The sequence below is a fragment of the Ursus maritimus genome, unplaced genomic scaffold (genome assembly GCF_017311325.1).
Source record: "Ursus maritimus isolate PB19 unplaced genomic scaffold, ASM1731132v1 scaffold_29, whole genome shotgun sequence".
Classification (NCBI taxonomy): Eukaryota; Metazoa; Chordata; class Mammalia; order Carnivora; family Ursidae; genus Ursus; species Ursus maritimus.
The window spans coordinates 22873765-22900270 of record NW_024425452.1 but is presented as its reverse complement, the minus strand read 5'-3'; the positions used below and the strand labels follow the sequence as shown (position 1 = coordinate 22900270).

The window sequence follows — 26506 nt, the reverse complement described above, 5'->3', positions numbered from 1 at the left end:
CCTCCTTCCCACAGTGTCCTTTATGATCCATCAGACACTTCATAAATACTCTTTGAAAGAATGTATTGTCACTTTCATCTCTGTTATCCTAGTACTGAACACAGTATCTGGTACAGAGTAGTTAGTAAATGATCACATACACGAATGACTAAACAAACAAATGTGTTCTAAAACCTAGCATGTGTTTTGAAGGAAATTTCAATATCACATTAGGTTATAGTTGGCATCAAACTACTTTGAAAACAAATTGAAGATCTTTTCATTCACTGATTCTAGCTAACTACCCTTGAGACCAAGACAGACATTAAGATAGGAGAGGGCAGATAAAGGACAGATAACTAAGAGTTCATGAGAATTAGTCACTGATATGGATTTGTGAGAATCTTGAAGAGAGAAAGGTCAAGATTCAATAATGTTTCCTCATTTAAAAAATATACATGAGTAATGAGTAAGCGGGATATTGATTCCTGACAAAATTCTAAAATTAATTATTAAATGAATTGGTTTTATGTTATTAGTAAAGAGTAAGATGAAGATCAAGAAGGTATATCATGTCAAAAAACAAAAATCATGCAAATGTTATGAGATTGGCTTAATTCAATGAGAATTTTAACAAAATTTCTAGAGATGTGTTGGATAAATGTGAGTTAAATTGTAATGAAGTAAGCGAGTAAGTGGTTAAATATATGAATTTTATCTTCATTTATGTTTAGTTGTCACCTAGAAAGAGCACTCCAATAGTGTGCAAAAGAGATGTACTCCAGGCCTTGTCTTATTCAGTATTTATATGAGTTACTCAAAGACTCATGATCTATGTATACAAAATTCATGGCTGTTACAAAGCTGAAAAAAGTGACTACTGTAATAGATGTCAGAATCAAGAATTAAAAGTTGACAAGTAAGAACACTAGGCTAAAAACCCCAAAATAAAAGGTAGCACATATATATGTAAGTGCTTGCATTTTGATTCAAGAAAAAAACTGCCTGAGAGTAGTACAGACCTGTTACATTTTGATATCCATTCTACCTCTAAACATTTGTGATCCCAGAGGTAACCTAGCTTAGTGCTCTCCTTTACCAGAGGATGACTCTGAAACAGCCATGCAATCAGCTAAAGGTAGAGCCAGGATTAGGGCTCAGCTCTACTAAACCCAGGTTCCTTCACTCTACTACACTGCCTGCTGTCTTCACTGCTCAAAACACGATAGAAGAACTTCTCTGCTTGTGAACATCACACTAACAGTTGACTGACAAGCCACAGCATCATGAGATGAAGGTTGTGAGGAACATGAGGGACCCAGAAACCAGGATCCACAAAGCACAGTGGAAAAACCTGAAATACCAACATGGTTCAAGAGAACACATTAGTTATCTTCAACTCTCCAGAAAGTTGTCAGTAACTTGGAAGAAGGAACAATCTGAGAATGCATTTTTCCAGGAGGTTAGAACTGGAATAAATTGGTCAAAATAACAGGGACTAGATTTTGGCTTAAAATAAAGAACGTGGAATTATCTTATGAGCATTAATGAGCAAAGCCTGGATAACAGATGAGCGTCAATGTAGATGAGCTCTGAAGTTCCAAAAGGAAGAACCCTTGATTTGACCTCTATCTACTGGGTGATATTGGCTGACTCAGCCCTGTGAGTTTTACCAAGACGTCAGCTCTGTAAACCATCTGTATATACAAGTAAACCTTAAGTGACAGGCAGGGTCACTATCAGTGAGCCCCTGGAATATAGCCAGAGGGTGAAGCCATCTGCATTGCCACACTCCTTCCCAGGGCCGGACAAGTGCAGGTACTTAAAATAACATTCCCCAAAATGCTTGCCCAAAGCATTAATGCGTTAGCATTTTGTCCTTATTTTTGATCTTATGGTATGCTTATCAGCAATACATGAAGAACAAGGAAAAATGTGGAAAAAACAAAGCAAATGTTAATTGCTTTCTGTATCTTCTCTCATTTATCCTCAACTGCTATTAGAACAGATCATTGATAGGGAGTTACTTATATGGCTTAAAGGGGATTGTGAAGATTAGTAAGGAAAAATAAGAACCAAGAATAATTTCTGTAAGATATTAAACTAAGAAGCAATAGATGTTCATAAGCCCAGACAATAACGTGTCACACAGTTAATGCACAACATCCACTTAGAACAGCAGCTGCACTAACACCTCTGTTTTCTGTGCAGGGGAATTCTGTTATTTAAGTCCAATGGGACACACTTGTTCAGCAATTACTATACAGTGAATTGCTTTTACACTGAATGTGAAAGTTCACATGCCAGTGGCTTCTAAATAAAAATAATGCACCTGTCATCTAATGTTTGGTGACATTGAATTAATTATCCTCCCACCATCTGGAATCATTTCCATCAAAGAGATTTGATTAATAAAGTACATTTATTAACTGAAATTTAGTGAAAACAGTTAGAGATGATGAATATTTGATGATTATGTTAAGCAGAAGCAATAGCTAGATTAATTTTTAAATCCATTTCATGAAAAATATTTTTTAAAAACCACATATTTTTTATACGCTAAACACTCTGTCACCAAATGTAGGGTTGCCTTTACCTTACTCCTAATTTAAAATGCAATCTCATTAGGAAATGCTCAGGTGTGAGGGGAAAACGGGTAATAGATGTCTTCCTTGGTTTTGAGTACAAAAAATACTCTAGAGTCACCTGTTCATGAATTCATATATTTATACTAAAAATTCTCTTCCTTTCCCAGAGCTTCCTGAAATAAAAATGGGAAGAGAGTAACCTAAAAAGGAAGTCATGTTTAGATGGGATGAAAGGAAACAGGTGGGAAAGAAAGGACTGCAAGGTTCACAAGATGCTGAGGAAAGGGGAGCACAGGGGAAAGTAAAGTTAAGTCTATGGGAAAGGGGGTTCAAACGTAAGAGTAGAAATCTGAGACAACACCAGACCCTGGAGTGAAGAAACAGGATAATTGGAATAAAGGCCAAACAAAAAGCAAAATTGAGACAAATTGTAAACCACCCTTTTAGAATACTCAAGCACTGATTAATGAGAAACTATCTAAAGTCAAGTTGTCTTAATCATTATATAAATGAGGATCATGCCCTTTCTACTTATCTCTCATTATGTGCCCCAGAATTTCCATATTTCTTTGTCCTTAAATTACATAAAATAGTTATTGAATAAATTTCCTTAACAAAACCAACCTAAGGTCACTATGGTCAATAGTTCCAAAATTCCACTGTAATTGCAACTAAAAATTATGACACAAGAATCAATAGACAACCTTTAACACTACTACTGAATTAAAAAGACAGAGTAATATGTGGTATTAAAAGAACAGTATGATGATATTTAATAGAATAAGGAACTAAATAGTACTTGCCAAAGGCAATGTGTTTCACAAATGTTGAAAAATAGAAATATGTGACCCAATTTCTTCCCTGCACACCTTAGTATACTATTAAATATATTAATGTTTTATATATTGTCTTTTTTGAAACACAATTCCAAGGGTCATACATGTAAAATGAATTTTGATCTTTAACTCTAACTCACGAATTCAATAGCAGGAGTTTGAAAAAGGGTTGATATTGAATTAAGTGAATTAAAATATTAATTACGAAATATTTCCGGAAGCTGAAAAGAAACACAACTTAAACTTGTCTACACTAATCTCCTGTAATATTAAATTAACTAACTGAATTATTCTCTGTGCTAGGCATTATGCTGGGTGTTGGAAATAAAGACATTGTATATGGTTCCTGCTTTCTTGAAGTTTCTACTCTACTGGGAGAAACAAACAAACAAAAAAAAACGCTCATGTCAGTATAATTCTAAATAGTGATGAGTGTTATATAGGTGGAGTGGAGCGTTGAAGGTATAATGAAAATTATAACAAAAGGAACGGATTTTGATGGGAGTATCAAGGAAGGCTCCTCTGAGAAAATGACTTGCAAGTGGTGATAAATGATAGAGGCTACCCAAGTGAAGGGAAAAGCAGTTCAAGCAGTGAGCACACCAGTGGACTGTTCTGAGGCAGAGAAGAGCTTGTGAATTCAAGCAACTGAATGAAAGCTGACTTGGCTGGAGCAGGAGAAGGGAGGGGGAGGATGTTGTAGGGAAAGATGAGTTCTAAGAGGCAAATTGAGGCCACAATGCAGGACTCTGTAGGACATACTAGGGATTTTGGATTTTAACTTAATGAAAACAACTAAATGTTTTAAACATTAGACTCACATGATTTGTTTTGTAAAGCTCCATCTCTTTAACTTAAAGAATGGGTGAGAGAAGAGCAAGGGTCAAGACAGGGAGATTAGTCGAGAGGTGACTCATAAATGATTACAGCTTGGTAGTATTGGGGGATACAGATAGAAATGGGTAGCTTTAAACTATAACTTGGAAGGAAAATTGGCATTGGCCAGAAATTTCAGAATATTAAATAATAATGGTGGTACCTTTGTCTTGTTCTTAATTTTAATGAGTATTCCTTAAATATTATATCATTATTGGCATAAATTTGATATCCCTTGGGAAGTATAAGACATTTGCAACTCTCTGTGTAAGTGAGCTGGGTCTGTACTTTTCTTTCAGGTCTTGCCTTGATCAACAATATTTTCCTATCAAGAATGCATGCTTGGGGCACCTGGGTAGCTCAGTCAGTGAAGCATCTACCTTAGGCTCAGGTCATGATCCCAGGGTCCTGGGACTGAGCTCCGGGTTGGGCTCCCTGCTCAGCAGGGAGCCCGCTCTTCCCTCTAGCTCTCCCTCTGCCCCTGCCCACCCCCACCCCCGACTTGTGATTTCTCTTTCTCTCTCTCAAATAAATAAAATCTTAAAAAAAAAAAAAAAAAGAACTCATGCTTGCTTTGGATATTGGTGCATTAAGGTTTTCTTCTTCAATAATCTACACCCCCTCCAGCTACTGTCCTTGCTGTTGTCCCCTTCACAGCCAGGTGTAAGAAGTTTTTCTGAATGCTCTTTACTTTGTCATCTGTAACTTGTTTAATCAAGTGTAATCTTCATCTTAACAATAGTTGCCAATATACATTTTAGGTGGAAGAAAGGGTTACAATGTATAAAGGCAAAACTAGAAGAAAATATGAGTGTATATTTAATGGATTTCTTGAAAGCATAGGATTTCAAATCACAGAAGTAATTAAGGAAATTGGGAAAGAAAGACCAACCATTACCCAAGAAATTTACATCTTCTGTATCTCAATGTACAATAAACATTAAAAGCAAACCTTAAAATGAGAATATTTATAACATATATAACATAGGATTGTTATCTTGTGTATGTGTGTGTGAACGTTTAATGTGATAGTTAAAGAAATACAAGGAATAAAAAGTTAAAATGAAATAATATGATAACAATTTTTAACATTTAAAAAATGTAATACTTAAAGCTAGTGAGGATAGAATGAGGATACAACCACTACATGTGAATGTGTAAACTAACTTTAAAAAAAACAAATTTTCTGGGACCTCTGGGTGGCTCAGTCAGTTAAGCATCTGACTCATGATTTTAGCTCAGGTCATGATCTCAGGGTCCTGAGATTGAGCCCTGCATTGAGCTCTGTGCACTCAGTGGGGAGGCTCCCTTTCCCTCTGCCCCTCCTCCCTGCACATGTGCATGCTCTCTCTCTCTCTAAATAAATAAATCTTAAAAAAAAAAACTTTCAGGAAAGTAATTTGAGTATATGTATCAAGAATCTCAGGGTCACCTGGGTGGCTCAGTCAGTTAAGCTTCTACCTTGGGCTCAGGTCATGATCCCAGTGTCTTGGGATTGAGCCCCACGTTGGGCTCCCTCCTTACTGGGGAGTCAGCTTCTACCTCTGCCTCTAACCTCCTCCCACCTCCCTTCCCCCTCCTCTACCCGTCCCCTCCACATTCATGCTCTTTTGTCTGCACACCCCACTCTTTCTCTCTCTCAAATGAATAAATAAAATCTTAAAAAAAAGAATCTTAAAAATGTCCATACTCATCAACCCAATAATTCTAATTCCAGAAATCTAGTAAAGAAAGAACAAGAGATATGTTTAAAGATGCTTGCCAAAGTATGCTAATTCTGCATTATATGCACTAGCTAAAACACATTTTAAAAAATGAAACACAAATAAATTAAAAGGCTTAAATTTTCAACAACAAGGGAGTAGTCAAATAAAATATTGTATCTCCATACAGTGAAATATTATGCAATCATTAAGAACAATACTTTAAGAAACTAATATTCTTGAAATATTGCACCCTTTGATGGTTAGTCTCATTTTTTCATGTCCCTCTTTTTTTTTTTTTTTTTTTTTTGGCATTTCACTTTCTCTATAACCACTATTAAAAGATGCAGCAACAGAGGGTTAAACATACTCCAGATAATCTAGAGTTTTTCACTAGCACTGTGAAGAACAAGAAAATGACACACAATCAGCAATGACTAACGTTAAGCCTCTAGCTTGGCTGTGGGATTACCATTACACTTCCCAATTGCCTGCTACCATGGCTAATTGTGAGCTGGCATGGTTGCTTCCATACCAATTGGCACTGGCCACAGATAAATTGCTGTGATTTTTTAAATTATAGTTATTATTCTACTCCATCTGTTCTCTTCATTTTTTGAGTCAGCTGTCAAATCGAACACATAAGTCCTTCCTAAAAGTTGTAGAAGTTTTACACGTTACCAGAGTAAATAGAACAATTGCATAACACTGATATTCAGTGGAATTCTACAAGGTGAACCAAGAGAGAATTAACAGGAAGTAAGGTGTCATGTCAACAGTTGTTTTAGTGATGATGGGAAAGTGCTATATTTATAATAACAGTATTTAGCATTCTTGCATTAGTTTTAAATACTAAGCATAATTGCCAAGAAGGCTTTAATAGTGAAATCCTAAAAATACATTTCAACTCTGACCTGCTTTTTCCAGTTGTTCTGGTCTCAATTTTATTTTAGCTAAAATTAATAAACACTTGAGACTACGTAAAAGTACTAAGTAATTCCTTGGTTTAATAATTGACATATTGTATTTCTCTAGTCCCATTCCAATTAAGAGTCTTATTTTTCAATAATATTTTCCTATTGTGCATAAAGCATCCCTACCATTTCAAATATTAGACTATCTTTTGACACAGTCTCCAAGACCCATTGTGTAAACATAACTTTAAGATTATACTGCAGGTCATGGGAGAAGAAGAATGAAGTAAACTTGCTAAACCTATTCAACCTTTTTACTCTGAAGTAAATAACTTATATTAAAATAAGAAAATTCTTATCTCATTTGTGTTCAACTTATTACAAAAATGGTGCCAATTTTACCCCTCCATGTATCCATATCCCTTGTAATATGGTTTTGCAGCTTATATGATCAAGAAGTGGCATCTATTTTCCCAGCCCTCAAATCTGGGCTGATTTTGGGAATTGCTTTGGCCAACGACATAATATGGCAGAGGTGATGGCCTGCAAGTTCTGAGCTGGGGGTCTTAAGAAACCTTAAATGCTTCTGCTCACTCTCTTTGGACCCCTGCTTTTACCTTGAAAACAAGATTGAAATATTGTTGGAGGATGAGAGACTGTTTGGAATAGACATGTTGTCTATCAGAGCCCAACCTAGACAGGCCACCTTCAGTCAATCAGCCAGCTGAAAAGACATATTTAAGCAAACCTAGACAAGATCAGCTGACATCAAAGAATCACTGAGCTAAGCCCAGTCTAAACTGCTAAACCAGAGTCATGAACTAAATATGTGAATGTTGTTTTAAACCACTAAATTTTAAGGTGATTTGTTACTAACCAGCTAACTAATGTACCCTCTTGTCTTTGTTTAATTATTTAGAAGGAAAATTGGAAAGTAGTATTAGGGAAATAAAAAGTAGATATAATATCAAATCTACTTTTCTCAAAATATCAATATTTTAATTTTTTTCATATTTTGGCTGTTGAGGATACCTTTATTGAGCACCTTTTAATTATTAATTACTCATTTCACTCCTACAACAATCTCATGAAGCAGAAATTACTTTTATTTTATAGAAAAGAAGACCATTGTAAAGAAAGTAAGGGACAAGTCCAGATTCACACAGCTGTCATGGCAGAGCTGGACTGAAACATGGAACACAAGGAATGTGAATCCATTTATTCTATGATGGGTCACCATCAGTTCCACAATGAAGTGTCAAGTCTAAGCTCTCTTTGGAGTGGTACTCCAGAAACTAGGAATGTGTGTTTTCTGTTGAATCACCTAGATGTTGCTCCCTGAATGTTCTGAAAAATAGTTTAGGCATATTGCATAGACTTACTCACTTGAGCTTTTTCTCATTCTCCAATAAATTTTAAATAGCTAAAATATCACAGTTACCCATCTGAATTCTCAATTCAAGTTTAATATGCAATTACCATTAACAACAACTGAATGAAAAAATAACTTATATAAAGAGAAAATATCTTCCGGTATTAAAGGTCTTGGCTTATTTGAAGTCATAATTCTTGTATATAGTAGCAAATGATGACTATTACTTGCCTGACTGACTATAGGTCTCGTGATATTTAATGCTAGAAGTCAATATTTTAGTTACTTACTGGTAGGCAAAATTATTTGTGGCACTAATATAAAAATAGTCAACTTCTAACCTTGGTTGTTATGAGTCGAGTATGAAGTTTAAATCAATCTATGAGAAATAAATCAATAAAATGCTACTGAATAGATTGTCCATCATTCTCATTGGCCTAGCATTTACATATCAGGCCTATATATTATATGTCACAGGTGTTAATACATTTTTAATACTAAAACAAACATCAACAGGGGCACCTGGGTGGCACAGCAGGTTAAGCGCCTGCCTTCGGCTCAGGGCGTGATCCTGGCGTTATGGGATCGAGCCCCACATCAGGCTCTTCCGCTATGAGCCTGCTTCTTCCTCTCCCACTCCCCCTGCTTGTGTTCCCTCTCTCGCTGGCTGTCTCTATCTCTGTCGAATAAATAAATAAAATCTTAAAAAAAAAAAAATAAAACAAACATCGACAGAATAACAGGAAATTATTATTCCTCTTTAACACTCTACTCTTTAACACTCACTTGACTAGAAACCAAAATGAATAGATTAAGTTATGAAATAGGTAAGTAAGGACATTTTCTAGTAAGCGTTTTCTATTTCTCCTATCACATCTTCAAAAGAGTCCATCAAAAGCAAAAGACTGTACATCATACATAACATCAATACTAAGTCTAAATATATATTTTATTTTAGGGGCTCAGTCGGTTAAGTGTCCGACTCCTGATTTCTGCACAGGTCATGATCTCAGGGTTGTGAGATTGAGCCCTGCGTTGGGCTTCGCCCTGGGCGTGAAGCCTGCTTAATAGTCTCTCTCCCTCTCCTTCTGCCTCTCCCCCAAATAAGTAAATAAATAAATAAATATATATATATATATTTTATTTTAGGCTGGCCAATGAAAATTTGAGTTATGTCCTTTGAAAATTACCTGATGTTAATTGCTGATAGAAGAAATACAAATGATTGGATACATGGCTTATTTATAAATCACCCCAGGTAGTTTTGGAGTAATAAAGTACTCTTGTACTCTGTCCTACATTATAATAGACATTTCAATAGTTTTATTCATTTGAGTATCATGTTTTGTACAGAATTCTACGATGATATCTCACTAAACAAACCAACAAAGAATAGGGATCTGTCGGATGTTTTTCCAGTGGATTTTGTCAGGTAAAATATTTGCAACAGCTATAAAACCAGAGAAGTAAATATTTAAACATAATTTTCCAATTTAAATAACTATTTTATGTCCTATGGCATTTCAGGACTGAGATAACATTCTGGTAACAACAAGACAATAAAAATCACAAGTCACTGAAAATTTACAGCAACCAGTTTTCTAAAGTTTTAAGAGATGAATGAAAGCAGGAGCCATATGCATTTGTTAGTTTTGCCGTCACATTTATTATTACGAGTTTAACTCAGTGGAAAAGACCAGTAATCAAGACAATCGAAGTAGGCAATGGCCATACGTTTAAATAAGAGTAAGTCAGAACCTGCTTAACCATGAACACTCTTGGCTACAGAATGTCAAAGGTTGGATACTATCCACATCTCCCTGAGCCAGATGGTTCATGAAGAAAAGACATTTGATTGTCCTTTTTTCTTTTCACTGAACTTAAGAAATCTTCAAGGATAAGATCATTCTAATTCATCAAATGGAAAAGTTCCACACTAGCTAAAACGTCTTAGTCCTTGTAAAGATTTGCTACCTATGTACCCACGTTAACTTAAATGTCACTCTTGAATGAACAAAATTGACTACATTTTAGCTAGAAAATGTAGAGAAAATGTCAGGAAAAGTGTACCATGAGCAGCAGTTGTCACTGGATGTTTCTCTCTCACAATCAAATGATATTTAACAATAAAGTTGGGCAGAATCAAGCTTAACACGTAAGAAATCAGTTTTTAAACTAAGTTAGTCAGGGTTTGAATGACAACATAAAAGAATTGGGTTAAAAGCAAACCCAATCACAGGAACCAATTACTTAAAGATATTGACTGCTATAATGATGCGGATGTCCACATTTGCTTTTCTATTTGCTTCTTCTTTTCATAATGTAACCAAGTAATATTCCTCCTATTTTGACAAAGACCTAAAGTGAAAACCTGGACTCAGGGTTTAGGAATGAAGATCACTTTAATGAACCCCTGCTAAATCTCCTTTTTCTAATGTGATGGTCGGAGCTTACTTCATGCATTTACATTTGGTCACATAGTAAGAGTTTGGCTCTAGGGGCGCCTGGGTGGCTCAGTCGTTAAGCGTCTGCCTTCGGCTCAGGGCGTGATCCCGGCGTTATGGGATCGAGCCCCATATCAGGCTCCTCCGCTATGAGCCTGCTTCTTCCTCTCCCACTCCCCCTGCTTGTGTTCCCTCTCTCGCTGGCTGTCTCTCTCTCTGTCAAATAAATAAATAAAATCTTAAAAAAAAAAAAAAAAGAGTTTGGCTCTAGCATTGCTGGGAAGGCTGGCAGTATAGGGATAACTGTCACCTCAAGGGTGGAATCTCCATTTTGTTCACTAGTAGTAGCCCCTATAACACTTCCAAGTATACTGAAGGACCTAAGGAAAGTCCCCAAAAGAAGGGATGTTTGAGATCACTCCTATAGAAACAGAAAAGCCAGAACACAGAGCCCAGCTGTGGGTCTATTCCTCAGTCAGAATATAGACCTCCTCCCTCCTGCTTCAAGAGGTATGCTGTTAGAGTCAAAGGACCCTTGAGCGATTCTCACCTGACTTTGGCAGCAGGCAATGGGACAACAGGGCAATGGGATGGGGTCTTTCTATCCATCTAAATGATAAACCAAAAAAAAAAAAAAAAAAAAAGGCAAACCTGAGAGTGGCTCTCTTCAGGGAGAGTCCTGCCAGGATAAGTTATTTGAGAAAGAACCAGTCTTTCAAATAATGTTCATTTCAGGACTGATTTGGCTTAATTGTGCTTGCCCAGGTAATACATGAGTTTCTTCCCTGTCATAAGTTGCCACAAACTCAGGAATATACTTGCAAATGAGACCCGCTATACTTGTTTGAGTTTCACGAGTTCTTCTCTGGACTAAGGACACCACATTAGACATGCTGAGGAACCACTTGGTCAGTCTGGCTTAAGAGTTAAACGGCCTGCAGGGTAGTTTTCTGGCCATCAAGAAAAACAGTAGTATCATCACACACAGTGGTATCATCACTATGAAGATATCCAAAGACCATCCCACAGTGTTTTCTCTTTGACAGTTGATATGTGTTTTCTTGTTTGACTGGTAACCATGTGCCTTTGGTAGGTTCCACATGTCTGAACAATAACAATTCCCTGAATTCTTTTGTTTTGCAACTAGTGAATTGTATCATTCAAAACAGTCAAATTTTAAACACAATAAAGGCCACAACAAGGCAATTAAAGAAGAAAGGTAGGTCTTATTGTAATTATATACTCAGTCTTCCACAAAGAATTGAAATTAAAATTAAATTACCTTTTAGGGGGTGGGGGACTGGGCAAAATGGGTGAAGGGGAGTGGGAGGTACAGGTTTCCAATTATGGAATGAGTATGTCATGGGGATGAAAGGTACAGCATGGGGAGATGGTCAGTGGTATCATAGTAGTGTTGTACGGCGACAGATGGTAGCTACACTTGTGGTGAGCACAGCATAGTGTATAGACTTGTTGAACCTCTATGTTGTACACCTAAAGGTAATGTAACATTGTGCACCAACTATACTGTTGAGGCCACTTTTAGGCAACAGGCTTGAGTGATGGAAACTTGAGCAAGGCAAAAGGGCCCACAGGGATTACGGGGCTGAATGCAAACAAGCTCATTAAGCCATAGGCTCTAACTGACCAATGGGCTACTTACAACCAGGCACAGTCCCTAAGATTAGCAAAAAAGGGAAAATTCCATACATCTTTATACTTCCTTATTCTGACCTATAACTGTAGCTCCTCACTACCACCCCATGGCAGATAGTCTCTCCTTTGCTGGTCTGCCCACTGTTCCCTTGCAGTGTATTCAATAAACTTTTATCTCTTTTGCTCTGTCTTGGGTGAATTCTTTCATTGCCTGCCCCCATCCAGTCAGGATGCCCCACATATACTTTAATAAAACAATTAAAAATAGACAGTCTTTGTTCAGAAAACAAATAATGCTGTAAGCAGTACAAGAAACATAGAAATGAGTGCTTCACATACTTTTCTTATTTCGTTAATCTAGAAACACAGTTTCTAATAGAAACAAAAAGATGGCATTAATTATTTATCTTTTGGGAAAATACATGTGGTCATAGATCAGAATATGTAGCACGTAACACTGAAAAAACTCGAATATTTGGTATTTGAATCAAAGCAGAATATATTTTTATTGTAAGGATTACTATGTGAATTTTACATTTGGCTATAAACCATTTGAACTATAATTCTCATTCAAGGTATTGTCTTTTCTATTTGATGCTTTATTTATTCCTGTTATCTCCATTATTCTCCATAAATATTTTCACCTCATGGTGATATTGACTATTTGAAAGCAATTAATAGGTATGAGGAATTAGAAGGGAAATATTTGAAGCCAAATATATGGAATGTTTCCTATACTTCATAGCCTCTGAGAATCTATTACTGAGCAATACCAACTATGTATATAAAATATCAAAATAACTACTAAGATTTTAGTGAGATGGAGACTTTAAATTACAGAGAATTTATCTGTTTCCTTGCTGCTTATTCTCACTTATTTCTACAGGTAAAGTCCCATTAATAAAACAGGAACATGTATAAATAAGGCATTTATTTAAAGGCAACGACTGTCATTCTAAAGCAAAAATATTCAAAAGATCCCTAAAAAGAGAGATCGTCTTTTAAAATGCAGTCATCATTTAATGGAATTCTCCTCAATTATATGATTACTATATGACTATCCTTTTTTCTTCCTCACAGTTCTGTGAGGGAAAGTAATTAGCAAGTAGCTTACAACATGTATAATTTGTCATAATTATTATAGATGCTCATTCTCTCTAAAATACTTATTGAAGAAGCAAATAACTGATCACGGCCCAGAAAACTAAATACGGGCAAGACTGTCTAATTTGAGATTATTTCTCCCCCTTCCCTTCTTGTGGCTGTCCAATTACATGACGTTTTATGAAACAAAGGAATGGTGCTGTTTTTGTTCTATTTAAAAATAAAACTATAGACTTATGAAATGCGGAAGGACTCAAATGATTGTCTGAATGGAAATTTTGGATGACTAAGGCACTCCTATTCTCTGTACTTTCAGCAGAAGGCTATAAATTTTTTTTTAAAGATTTTATTTATTTATTCGACAGAGATAGAGACAGCCAGCGAGAGAGGGAACACAAGCAGGGGGAGTGGGAGAGGAAGAAGCAGGCTCATAGCAGAGGAGCCTGATGTGGGGCTCGATCCCATAATGCTGGGATCACGCCCTGAGCCGAAGGCAGACGCTTAACCACTGTGCCACCCAGGCGCCCCAGAAGGCTATAAATTTTTAAAACAAAGATTGCTTGAATATTGGGTTCACTGCTTCCCTCAGCACCAATCCGGATCCCTATCCACAGTTTTCTTTGCCTCTGAGTCTGGTAACCTTATGGAGTTTAAGGAGTTCACTATAACTCAATCTGGGACATTGCACAATCCTGTGGTTTTTCCTACACCTTGCCCGCACTCCCTTTTAAGCCATCCCTTTATTTTAACTCTTTCAAACTATTCTATGTTCACTTCTCTTTTCTGTTTGACCCTATTACAGTTCTTACTATTTTCCTCAGGAAAAATTCCACTGATACACCAGGTATACATGGAAACAAACCATTTACTTAAAGAGTTGGACACTTAGTGCATCAGGGATGGTCTAGCACACAAACAGAATGCTCAGTCAATGTTTGAATCATTTATATATCGATGGAATGCATTTAGCAAGAAATATCTAGATAGAACTCCTATCCAAACAAGTTTAGAAAGATTTCTGACCATCATTAATATATTAAGTCTAACTTAGGTGATGTCAATATTTAAAGCCTTTTTCTACAAAATTACTGAATTGCTTCTATGGAAAGCACAAGGGAAGTTAGATATTCCACTTCGAAATATTTTCATGAACACAATATATTTTTACAGATGCATATGTCAAGAGAGATATTTACCTTTTCACCAATTTCTCCTTTGGTGCCTTCAAAACCTTGCTCTCCCTGTAGAAAAGGAATATGATATATATAATAATAGGAACACTACTTTAAGGCACACAATTATTACAATAATGATGATAATGTTTCCAATAACAAGAAATCAACAATTATAAATAAAACCCATTTCTAATATCTAAACTTTAAAACCAATTTTAACTTAGATGATATTTAAATATTCCTAAATATTAAAGGGTACAAGCTACAGCTTCACCACAGTGCTTTCAATGCAACATGATTTCCATACACCTGAATTTCTCCATACACAGTACCTTTCTCATAGATGTTTTGAGAATTGAATGCATCAGCATTGTGCCTGGCACCAAATAAGTTAGCCATTATTACTCTTACTTTTTCTTCTTTATATATTTTTATTACTTTATTATTATTATTATTATTATTATTATTACTGTTACTATTTATTTCACTAGATCCTGTAGAAACAGCAGTCTCAAGCTGACTTCTGTGGAGTAGCGTTCCAGTCCGAGCTGTGTGATAAATGAGTTCAGGCTTGAACCCCGAGTCTTGGCTCGGGCTCTGATGCAGAGCCATGCATGCTCTTTACCACCTAGCTCTCCTGCCTCTCGTCACAGAAAGGGGATTGGTGGTTGCAGCACTGCTGGCTTTCAACCACCATCATTATTCCAAAAGGTCTAAGTCCCCTGTTCTTCAACTAAAACCCTCTCTGATCTGACAAGCTTATTTTCCCACTTAATTCTGCACAGATATTTATAGTACTGATGTTTGATTCATATATTCAAACAAATATTCACTGAATACCAAATATAGGTCAGGCACTCGAGGCAACATAGCCAGCAAATGAGTGCTGGAGATGGTCAGCCTCACCCCTCCATGCATAAGATGAACTCAGTAAACATTTCCTGAAAGGAGAAAGGGTTTCTTAACTACATTTTTTTCTGTAATGCTGCAACAAGGTGACACTTGATATAATTACAATTCATGTGTTAGAAAAGGAATACCAGCTTTTTACTATAAATATAGTCTCTCTGTATATATTAGAAATAATATACAATCACATATATGTATATATGTATATGTACACACACACATATACACACGATTAAATTATTATTTCTGCTTCATCTGCCCTTAAAAAAGTTACCGGGAAAGACAGGTTACTGGTTAGTATTTGGGTATATTTGCCACTGAATGCATGGTCTACCTTTATTCTACCATTTTTCCTAAAATATGGACTGTAGCTTGATCTGTTAATCCAAGCTGACATCGAAGCTGCTAAATGCGCCCAGGACATCAGCCACAATGTCAGCATGATACAGCCACCACAAACAGCTGCTGGAAAGTCCAAAACTATTTCCCAGCAGATAAATCTGCACATCCCTTGGCTTGCAGCTCAGCTCACAGATGCAGCACATGCTGTATCAATGGGTTTTGTCTAGAGCTGCTGTGAAGAAATTCAGAAGCTTGCCATTTCATCACTGCCAGTTCAGTCTTATTTTCTTTATCGAGCCAAGTAAGGGAAGATTTTTCAAAAGCTGTAACTATAAATAAATGCATATCTTTTTTAATGGTAATTTTTAGCTACAGAGAAAAACCTAGACGTAATAGTAACTTCTGACATCTTGTTGCTAAGACCTGTAAAACTTCCAGAGCATAGAGATGATATGGTTGGCCTGGGTGGGCCTCTAATATTGCATCAGTAATGCTCTCCCCTGTGGTGGGATTATCTGGGTGGTATCATGACAGCTGGCCCCACCTGAAGTGACTCCCCAAACCCTCCAGGAAACTGGAATAGACCAGACTCTGTGCTTCCAGCAATGCTGGTCACACTCCTTCCCAGAAGGAGAAAGCAGCCCTGGGACAACAAACGGGTACAAATGAAGTTCACCTTGGTAAAAAGAAAGATACTAGGCACAGAAAGAAGTAGCCTAGTCAATGCAAACATTTTTATTTATCACAAATTTGTTATTCTGACAAAGATTTTTTGAAGAGGTTAGTTGTAGCATCTTTGTAATATTTAATATTTTATGTCACTGCAACTACTATGTTTAGTCGATCTGGGATATACAAAAAGGAAGATAAATAAGAAAGAACCAAATACACTCAAAGGCAGTAAAAATTGTTCCACTCTTCATTTTAGCCTCTCATAACAGTGAAAACATGTCCAGAGCAACTCTGGACACTCCCGTGGCCCCCAGAAAGCATCACTGAATTCTCTGGAGAGAGAATTTAGCATGTTGCTAAAGCTCTCTGATAAAGCTCTCTCCAACTGTGATGCCGTTGAGAAGGGATTGTTTCCATGGGTTCTCTTTGGAAAGACCAGTTAGTGGCTTTCTAAGAGCCTTCCAGGGAATTCAGTTTCATCAAAGTAATTTCCTGAATCTTTACTATATTATGTGCAAATTCGATTTTTTAAGATGTTAAATTCTTAGCTTATATAAAACATTCAAAAACTCTTTACCTTTTGACCAGGTAAGCCTGGAGCTCCATGTAAACCATTTTCACCCTAAGAGAAGTACAGAGAATACGTTTTATTAACCATAAAAAACTAATGAATAAAGAAATTTTTGCAGTCGGGCACCTGGGTGGCTCAGTTGGTTAAGCGGCTGCCTTTGGCTCAGGTCATGATCCTAGGGTCCTGGGATTGAGTCCCAGGCTGGGCTCCCTGCTCGATTGGGAGTCTGCTTCTCCCTCTCCTTCTGCCCCTCCCCCAGCTCATGCTCTCTTTCTCTCTCTCTCAAATAAATAAAATCTTTTTTAAAAAAGAAATTTTTATAGTCTTTAAGCCCTAGTTCTAGTGTTGTGGGGAAAGGTATGTCTAGCACATTCAGGGGTTTTCTATCTATCCTTCCTTATCTTATAATTGTAGAATTGGTACTTGAGTTTTACAAACTAAGAAAACAGAGTCTATGGGGTGCCGGGTGGCTTAGTGGGTTAAGTGTCAACATGACTCTTGGTTTCAGCTTTGGTTGTGACCTCATGGGTCATGAGATCCAGCCCCTCAATGTGCTCCACAAGGAGTCTTAAGATTCTCTTTGTCTGCCCCTCCCCCCCAATTTATGTGCACACTTTCTCTCTCTCTCTTTCAAATAAATAAATCTTAAAAAGAAAGAGAAAAAGGAAGGAAGGAAAGAAGGAGGAAGGAAGGAAGGAAGGAAGGAAGGAAGGAAGGAAGGAAGGAAAGAAAGAGAGAAAGGGAGAAAGAAAGAAAGAAAGAAAGAAAGAAAGAAAGAAAGAAAGAAAGAAAGAAAGAAAGAAAGAAAGAAAGAAAGAAAACAGAGTCCCTGAGTCATGTTCAGGGTCACCCATTTTGTGGCATGACCTAAAATTTGAATTGAGGTCTTTCTAACTCCACGGCCCATGTTTTCCCACATGCTATTTAGTATCCCTTATTTCATTTTATCTCTCAAATCTCTGGACATGATATTAAAGTCTGGCATAAGCTTTCTATGGGCCAGGCACTACTCTCACAACAAACCTATTGGGTAGATACCGTTATGATCATCTTACAAGAGATGATTACATAGCCAGTAGGACGTAGAAATGGAATTCTGGCTCATAAGTGACCTCATCTAACAACTGAATATATCAATATATCTGTTAGAGATATATATCATATCTATTATAGTGATAAACATACAGATATGTGTGTAGACATGCTCATATATATATCTGCTCATATCTGTTGATTGCCTTTAAATTGAAGACATATCCAATGCCATTTTACTTGAAACAACTGCTCACAAGAATTTTTAGCTCTTTCCATTCATCTGGTTCCTGTCTTGGGTAAAAAGGTTTCAGCAGATGCTTATCAGTTTCCATTACTGGAATTCATGGGTCATTTCTTTGACAAGCGTGCTTTGTAAACAGCACACCAGCTAGATATTCCTGGGAGGATGTACATATTCTCAACAGAGACTTAGGAATTTTGCTGCTTATAGGAACTGACTTTGGCTCCTGAGTTTCTAGGTTTAGACAGCTCAAAATAAATCAACAATTCCATTGATCTGTTTTATTTCTAGAAAGCATAAGTAATTTATAAGAGAACAATTTTTAAGCATCACCTAGAATGAAGTTAGATACCAATTCTTAGAATTTTTAAGTAAAATTCAAATATATGAAGAAAAAAATCACATCTTCAAAGTTTAAAATAGCAATAATATATTCTGTCTAAATCTAAAGAGATCATTATTATTTCATTAATTAATACATTTTGGAAAGATTTAGTCATTTTAAAGTTATACCATTATATACAGACACACTTATTATTTTAAAGACAAAGTTTGTTCTTAGATTAAATTATTTAAGTTTTTCCACAATATAACTGCTATCATCATAGAATATAATAAACACTAAAGGCAAAATTTTGTTGCTAAGTGGAATTAAGTGTTGAATCATCAATAAAGTACAGTATGCTTATCTATATAATAAATATATTTCCATTATTTAAAAAATCGTCATAATTTCTAGGCCCCAGGTATTACACAAAAATACAAGAAACTTCCCATTTCATTTGATAAAGTGATAGTAAAAGCACATTAAGTATTTGATGCCCGGGAACATTCTGTGGAAATTGAGCTTCTGTTACTCATCACAGAAGTATGTCCACTTGTCCATAAGGAGCAGAATTATTTTCATCGGTTGGTCTAATATAATGTTTTATATCATATTACAAGTTACACAAGATAACAAGATATGGCATGTAATCCAGTAAAGTACACTGATACAGTATACATTGCCAAAAATACTTTTGGGGGAAAAAAGTAGTCACGGTATCTCTTTCTCTTTCTCTTTGCTGACAGCCCACTCCCACGTACTATGTGCTATAAGTTCTGGCACCTCAAGCCTCACTTCTGGCATGTGTCAGGTTAGGGTTACACCCAGAAACACTGCTAACTGTGTACCAAAAATCTCTAAAGCTGTGATATTAAGACTGTTTTTCTCTCTTTAATGGGCACAGGTTTCATGATTATTGCAATTAGAATGTTATATTTTCCTATGGCCAGTGTTCATTGGTCCCCATTCTTTCCTGACTAGGAATTGGTTTTGTAAACATAATCCTAAACTCCCAGATAACCCAATGAACACCACTGATCACTCTCACACCAGCAGGTAGAAGATTTTAAGATTCTGAGTGGACACTACTGAAGCTTAAAGTTTGCAACACTGGTATTCAGAAACCTTTTTATTTTTTTCCCACTGATTTTCTTGAAGTGATCAGAGATGTCCTACTTAGCAACTTTTAATAATTTTAAACAATTTGTCATTTTTGTAGATCCTAAGCGATAAAAATTAGCATATTTGTTTTTGTTCCTATCTCAAAAGAAAAAAAATTGTTAAGTAGCAAAGAAGAAAATAGCCTTAAAGAGCAAATTTCGTTTAAAAGATTCATGGATAATGACATTTCCCATCAGGACTTTATCCAAAACCTAATGCAGCTTGAAGTCAAATGGAATTCTACCTCGCAAATAAATGACCTATCCGAAATTACAGGATGGGCAGACATTAGCTGCTTTTTCTGAACTCTTGCTGTTCCTCCTTCCTCAGTCCTAGCACAAAAAATGAAATAAGAAGCTTCTCCTCTGGCTTCTGATCAATATTTTAGCCCATCATTGAGAGAAAATTACAATCAATGTTTCCCACAGCTACCATAACATTCTAAACTTGTTTCTGAGGCATATACTTTCTATTATAGGTTTTTCCATCAAAGGACCTGTGTCCTTTTCCTGTTACAAATTCAAGCAACAGAAGGACAAGTGAATGAATATGTGTAATACCAAGTGGAGCCAAAGCTAACATCGCTGCTGATAGCACTGTTGCCATGTTATTACTATAATGCATAACCCATCTCTGACTTCACAGAGCAATCTAAAGCACCCTTTACAGAATTCAAAGGAACCTCTTTGAGAAGCTTTTGGAAAAAAACTTAGGTGTGTTTTAGGGCCAGCTGGTGGCTTTCAGAAAAACTGATCAAAGGATTTCACTTTACCTCCTTTTTATCACTGCACATTTCCCTGAAGTAAGCACAGCTAGGCATAAAAGATAAATTATTAGTTTTCCTGATTCCTTTGACAATGGAATTTATGTCTTTTCTTATTATGCAGGAAATACAGGTTGTCTGAAGAACACTTGATAAGAAATCACATTCCCCACGGCTATGTTTCCAAACCTAGTCCCAAAAAGATTGAGGAAAGAAAGGGAGATCAAACAGGTAAATGAAAATTTGCTAATCACTACACCTAAGCCCAGATAATAGAAATTGATATACCATACCACGGTGATTTTTTTTGGTTTAAAAAATTAGGCATTCACTCTCTGATTAAAAAGTCTGAAATCCTACTATATAACACTGCTTCCATATTTAAAAATTTAATTTGGCCTATCATTTCATTTTATAGCACGTTTTCCAGGAACTTAATCTCCTGTACGAACATAGTATACGTTTGGAAATATATCAGTGTTTTCCCACAAATTAACTCATATTTATTAAGAGAAGATTTACTTAAATCGAATGTTGTGTAAAATAGCTGATAAAAAACATCTGAAATGGAATGCCAGAATTCTAGCATGAAAACCAACAAAAGAGGCAGCTGAAAGTAAATCTGATTTTGATTTTGTATCTCGCTAACTTGACCTCTACATTTCTGCCTACAGGTCTGCTTTACTCAGGATGTAATCTTCAGGAATGGAATTTTTATGGTTCTCAAATTGTTGCCACTCAACCAAATATTTCAGGAAATAAAATAGATACTTCCTTTTTTTTTTTTTTTTTTTTTTCAGAAATTTCATCCAATCTATGTCCTTTGGTTTCAGGGAGGAGTATTTTTTCCTCTTATTTTCTTGGACTTCATCCCACGAAATAAACTGTCATGTTAAAAAGTATATACTACATAGGGTTTAAAACTTCAAACTTTTCAAATTCTTTGTATTTGTTGGGTCCTTACTGTAGCAAACACATGGGTATACATTATCATATTAATGTTCAGGATAAGGCAAATTTATAATATTCTTTTTTTTTTTTTAAAGATTTTGTTTATTTGACAGAGAGAGACACAGCGAGAGAGGGAACACAAGCAGGGAGAGTAGGAGAGGGAGAAGCCGACTTCCCACTGAGCAGGGAGCCCGATGCGGGGCTCGATCCCAGGACCCTGGGTTCATGACCTGAGCTGAAGGCAGACGCTTAACGACTGAGCCACCCAGGTGCCCCCAAATTTATAATATTCTTAACCATAAGATGAATGAGCTTGTTACTTATTATTACTTATTCTTATGGGTCATTTCAAAGGGAAAACTAACCCACCAAAGGTAATATGTGGTTGATACATGTCTTAATCATAATAATATAAATATGGGGAGTTAGCAGTAGCTGAAACCAACATCCACTGTCTCAAAAACAATCAACCTGAGTATACATGTGTGTGTGGGTACACAAGTATATGCAAGTGCACATACCTAGAAAACAAGGAGGATGGGTAGTCTTAAATACAGGGACAAGAATAAATTCATACATTTATATCCACCATCTCCATTAAAGAATTTGTTGAGGTACTGACTCTACTGAAAGCTTCTTAAAGTCAGGCACTTTGCTGTTTAATTTGTATTGTGGAGAGCAGAACAAAACAATTCTATATGTGGATACTGCAACAATGCTTTCTTAACTCAAATTAACCTTCCCCAGATTTCTGCCCATTAGTCTCATTTCACAAAGGAAAAATATCTTATGGATCTTGTATATGACATCCCTCTGTGTCAGTATCAAGCCTATTCAACAAATCAATAATTTTTCAATGATAGTTTGGAGTCCCTTAATATGTTAGTCACTGTTTTCTGGGCACACACTGGTCACACAATCTATCTTTTAAAATGTGGCACTCAGAATTCAGCACATCACTCCAGAAATGGTCTCACCACACAGACTAGAGAACAGAAATGTCATACACACAAAGACACACACACACACACACACACACACACCCTGTTCTGGATACTATCCAGTACTCCTATTAATACAACTTGCTTTATTAAGGTTAAATAGCTTATGTATACATTGAGCTTGTAGTCAGCTACAACCATTAAGTTTTCCCTTCAAAGGAATATATCTTATAATCCTTTTACAAATTAATTGAATGAAAATTATATGGAGGTATTCAAATTAAAAACAAGAAAATAAATACTTTTCAAATTATTTGGACAGGTAAACAATTCTTTCCATATATAACAAAGTTTGGAGACTGAGCCTTGGCCAATGTTGTAGAGCCCATTAAAAATCTGCGCTCCTATGTACTTGTGAGGATATTTTTTTTAAGTGGAGTTGTCAAGAACAAGTGTTTTGGCTTTTCACTATATTGTGAGACTAGCTCTAAGATAGTCTTTAAGTAAACTTGAAGCTTCATTAAAGTACTAGGGAAACAGAAGACATTTAATGTGAATCATCTCCTGAAATATCCGAAGAATAGTAACTGACATCTGAATCAAGTATTCTAACAAGTGAAAGATGATGTAAGATACAAAGAGAAGGACAGTGTCATCAGTAAAGTAAGCTCCTAATTAAGGACAGTGAGATACCAGTAAGTGCAAACTATTTCCTGTCCAAAGTGTTCCTCATGATGAGTAATTTATAGTTCTACTCCGTATCAATTACTTCTACTGGAACTTAAACGCACTCAAGTCATTGGTTATTTATCTTTAGCCCTGAGGTAAATAGTTGTGAAGATATGGAGAAAGAGTATGCCTTAGTAACATTGTAAGAAAGTCAGGAGATGTTTTTCAAACCTAATTTGGAAAAAGAGAGAGCATGATAACCTGAAGATTTATGCTTGAGAGAGAAGAAAGAGCATAGTTTCTCCAAGAGAAAATGGGAAGCAAATTCTGGAGCCGCACACACTTCTCTCTGTTCGATTTCACTCTAGGAAGCAGTATCTGTAAGCTTTGCTAGGTAGATAAGTGATTCTCCTGCCCTGCTACTTCCCTGAAGCACGCTTTTGCAGAAAGTACAGAAGACTTGCTCTGAAGTACCACTACCTTCTCCAATTCCCCAGCAGCATGGTTCTAAACCATTATCTTCAATTTCTTTTCTCTACTGGCCTGGGGCTAAGTCCACTCGAGCTCTGAATAACTCGACAAACATTTTTCCAGAATCAATCGGGTGCCGTATGCTGGGTCAGGTTCTGGGGTTACAGGAACAAGACCTTGTTCTCCTGGAGCTCACAGCGGAGACAAAGACACAAACTATGTTGATAATGTAAATAAAGTACTACATGAGCAGAGGGAAGGGGCTATTCATCTGTCCGGTGCCAAGGAGACTTGACGAAAAAGATGAGATTTTTCTTGAGCTTTGAATTTAGTAATCTGTGAAAATGCAGTGATGGTGAGAGGGAAGAAAGGTACCAATCATGCATGATCATATTCTCGAATCTTCTACTCAGTACCTAACAGCTTCATTCAGTACCCTACACTGGCTATGTCTGTCCCTCACTTGGATAGCTAAAATCTCCTTTAGACAGAGCTGCTTTTAGAAAACTCTATCTGAAATTGTAGATGTCTTTATCAAATACCAATTACACCTTTAAATTCACTGCTGAGTATCTCAGAAATCTACACCAAGAATAAAATAATTAGCCACTAAACTATGCAGAGAAACAGAGAGTGTGTGATCTTTTTTATGGCAATATTTTAATATTTATGTGCTAGATTCTCACAGTGCATTAAACCAAATAGGAACATTAGCAGACTAAGTTCTCAAAATCTGGCTAACTGTTTAGCAAATAAAAGTCAAGTGCCTGGGTGCCAGATCCACTGCATGTGTTGAGCCTGTCATCCATCTGTCGTGCTCTCTGCCAACTGCTCTACTCGGGCTGTGCGTGGAAGGCATTAGAAGGGAATAAGAAACCATTAAGAAATAAAATCAACTGCAGAGTAAGCAAGTTTCTTTTTCTTTTTCCTGTCCTTCTGTTGCCTCTGTCCTTCTCATGTTTCTGCTTATTTTACAGCGATATTGTATTAAAATAATGCCCATAAATGAGACAATTAAATGAGACTTACTCCATGTAAAGGCAGTAATTTTTTCACTGATAATTCAAGTATCATTCTTGGAACTTTAGTAAGTGAAGCCAACAGTAGGTTGACAAAACTGTGTTCTTTGTGGTCATTTTTCCTATGAACATTGGTTATGATAAAAAGTTCAATCCTATGTCCAGGTTTGACTCTATCTTTTTTCACTGCAGAATTTTCTGGAATACAGGAGTATACAGATGATTCTCTGTTCAAGAATATTTTCTCTAACATAAAGCTCATACCTGTTTTGTAAACCTTGACAAGTTCATAGGAAGGATAGAGCCCATTGTTAGAATAAAGGTGAGCTGCCCTTTCTTTTATTCTTCTCATTTAGGGTTTCAATTCCTACAATAAATTGTCGCATACCAATAGGTATTTTAACTTTTCTTTTTTAAACTTGGGAAGACCTCTGAAATTAATATAATTCTGAATCTCAATGGAAAATGAGATGAAACTAGATAATATAGGTGGAAAGCCAAATGACTTTAAAATATTCTCTATCTTTTTCAATAAGCGCCTATAAGTTTCTGAGTCTCTAAGGCTGGACCAGGGCTGTCTCCGAGTTCATTATAATTCACAACAGCTACTGGCCTTGTCTGCACTTTCAGAAACTGTAACAGCGTCTGCCTTTATTTCCTGAAGCTGCAGTCTTCTCGTAAAATGTCTTTTTAAGGGGAAAATCGAGATTCAGAGATCACAGTCATTTCATTTTCCAACTGAAAAGAAATACAAAGGCAGACAGGGAACAATGGATGTGCCCAGTTCAGTCTTGCCCTGCTGCAGAGACTGGGGGCTTCAGAGTGTGTGGTGAAAGGACTGTCACACAAAGCGCCTCGGCGTGAGCATAGTTAGACCGGCTGGTTTTAAGTCAGACAACTTGGCAACTCTCTCATCACGTTATCAGATATACTTCTTAAATGCTTTAATGGATATGGCTTTTTACCTCTAGAAGTTCGATTATTTTTTTAATAAACTCATGGCGCTAAGTTAAACATTTTTGTTTTTGACCAAATGAATATATAATAAATGTATGTATATATAGATTTGACCAAAAGAATGTATAGTTATATATATACTTACATTAGATATGTAATAAGTATACTTATATATACAATTGTATATTTATATATTGAAAGCATATTCCATAGAGAACATAAAGAGAATTTTCTTTGTTAGGTGCTGACATAGGGTAATCTGGAGAGTGTGGCCATGATTGGTCTGCTGAGAGGTGGACAGATAAGGATCTCCAGACAGTCCAGGTATGGGAATTTTAAAAGCTTATGTCAAATATACTTTTGAGGGGCACCTGGGTAGTGCAGTCGTTAAGCATCTGCCTTCAGCTCAGGTCATGATCCCAAGGCCCTGGGATCGAGCCCCACATTGGGCTCTCTGGTCGGCGGGGAGCCTGCTTCTCCCTCTCCCACTCCCCCTGCTTGTGTTCCCTCTCTCACTGGCTGTCTCTCTCTCTGTCAAATAAATAAATAAAATCTTTAAAAAACAAAACAAAACCAAATATACTTTTGAATTTGGAAACCAAACAAAATCATGTTGTTTTCATAACACTTATTTTAGAAGATAAAGCTAAACAAAATACTTTCATTCAGTGAAAAAAACATATGATGATTTTTAATTGGTGGACACAATTTCCTGAGGGTGGGAGAGTCAGAATCCCTACAGTTGGGGAAACTTTAAAAGGGGGTCCATGGATTTAAAGAGAAGGAACACAGCCCCCCCCCCAAGCAGAATTTAGGAAACCCTCTGTACACT

General features: G+C 36.5%; 1 protein-coding gene across 1 annotated transcript in view; it reads right to left on the bottom strand.

Annotated features, from left to right (window-relative positions):
* Positions 1–26506, bottom strand: part of COL19A1 (collagen type XIX alpha 1 chain) — a 299548-nt gene that overhangs the window by 198253 nt on the left and 74789 nt on the right. Inside the window, exons 10-11 of the mRNA XM_008684899.2 lie at positions 17148–17192; positions 14669–14713 (exon numbers count right to left, since the gene is read on the bottom strand). Coding sequence (XP_008683121.1) covers positions 14669–14713; positions 17148–17192 — 90 coding nt within the window. The remainder of the gene's footprint in view (positions 1–14668; positions 14714–17147; positions 17193–26506) is intronic.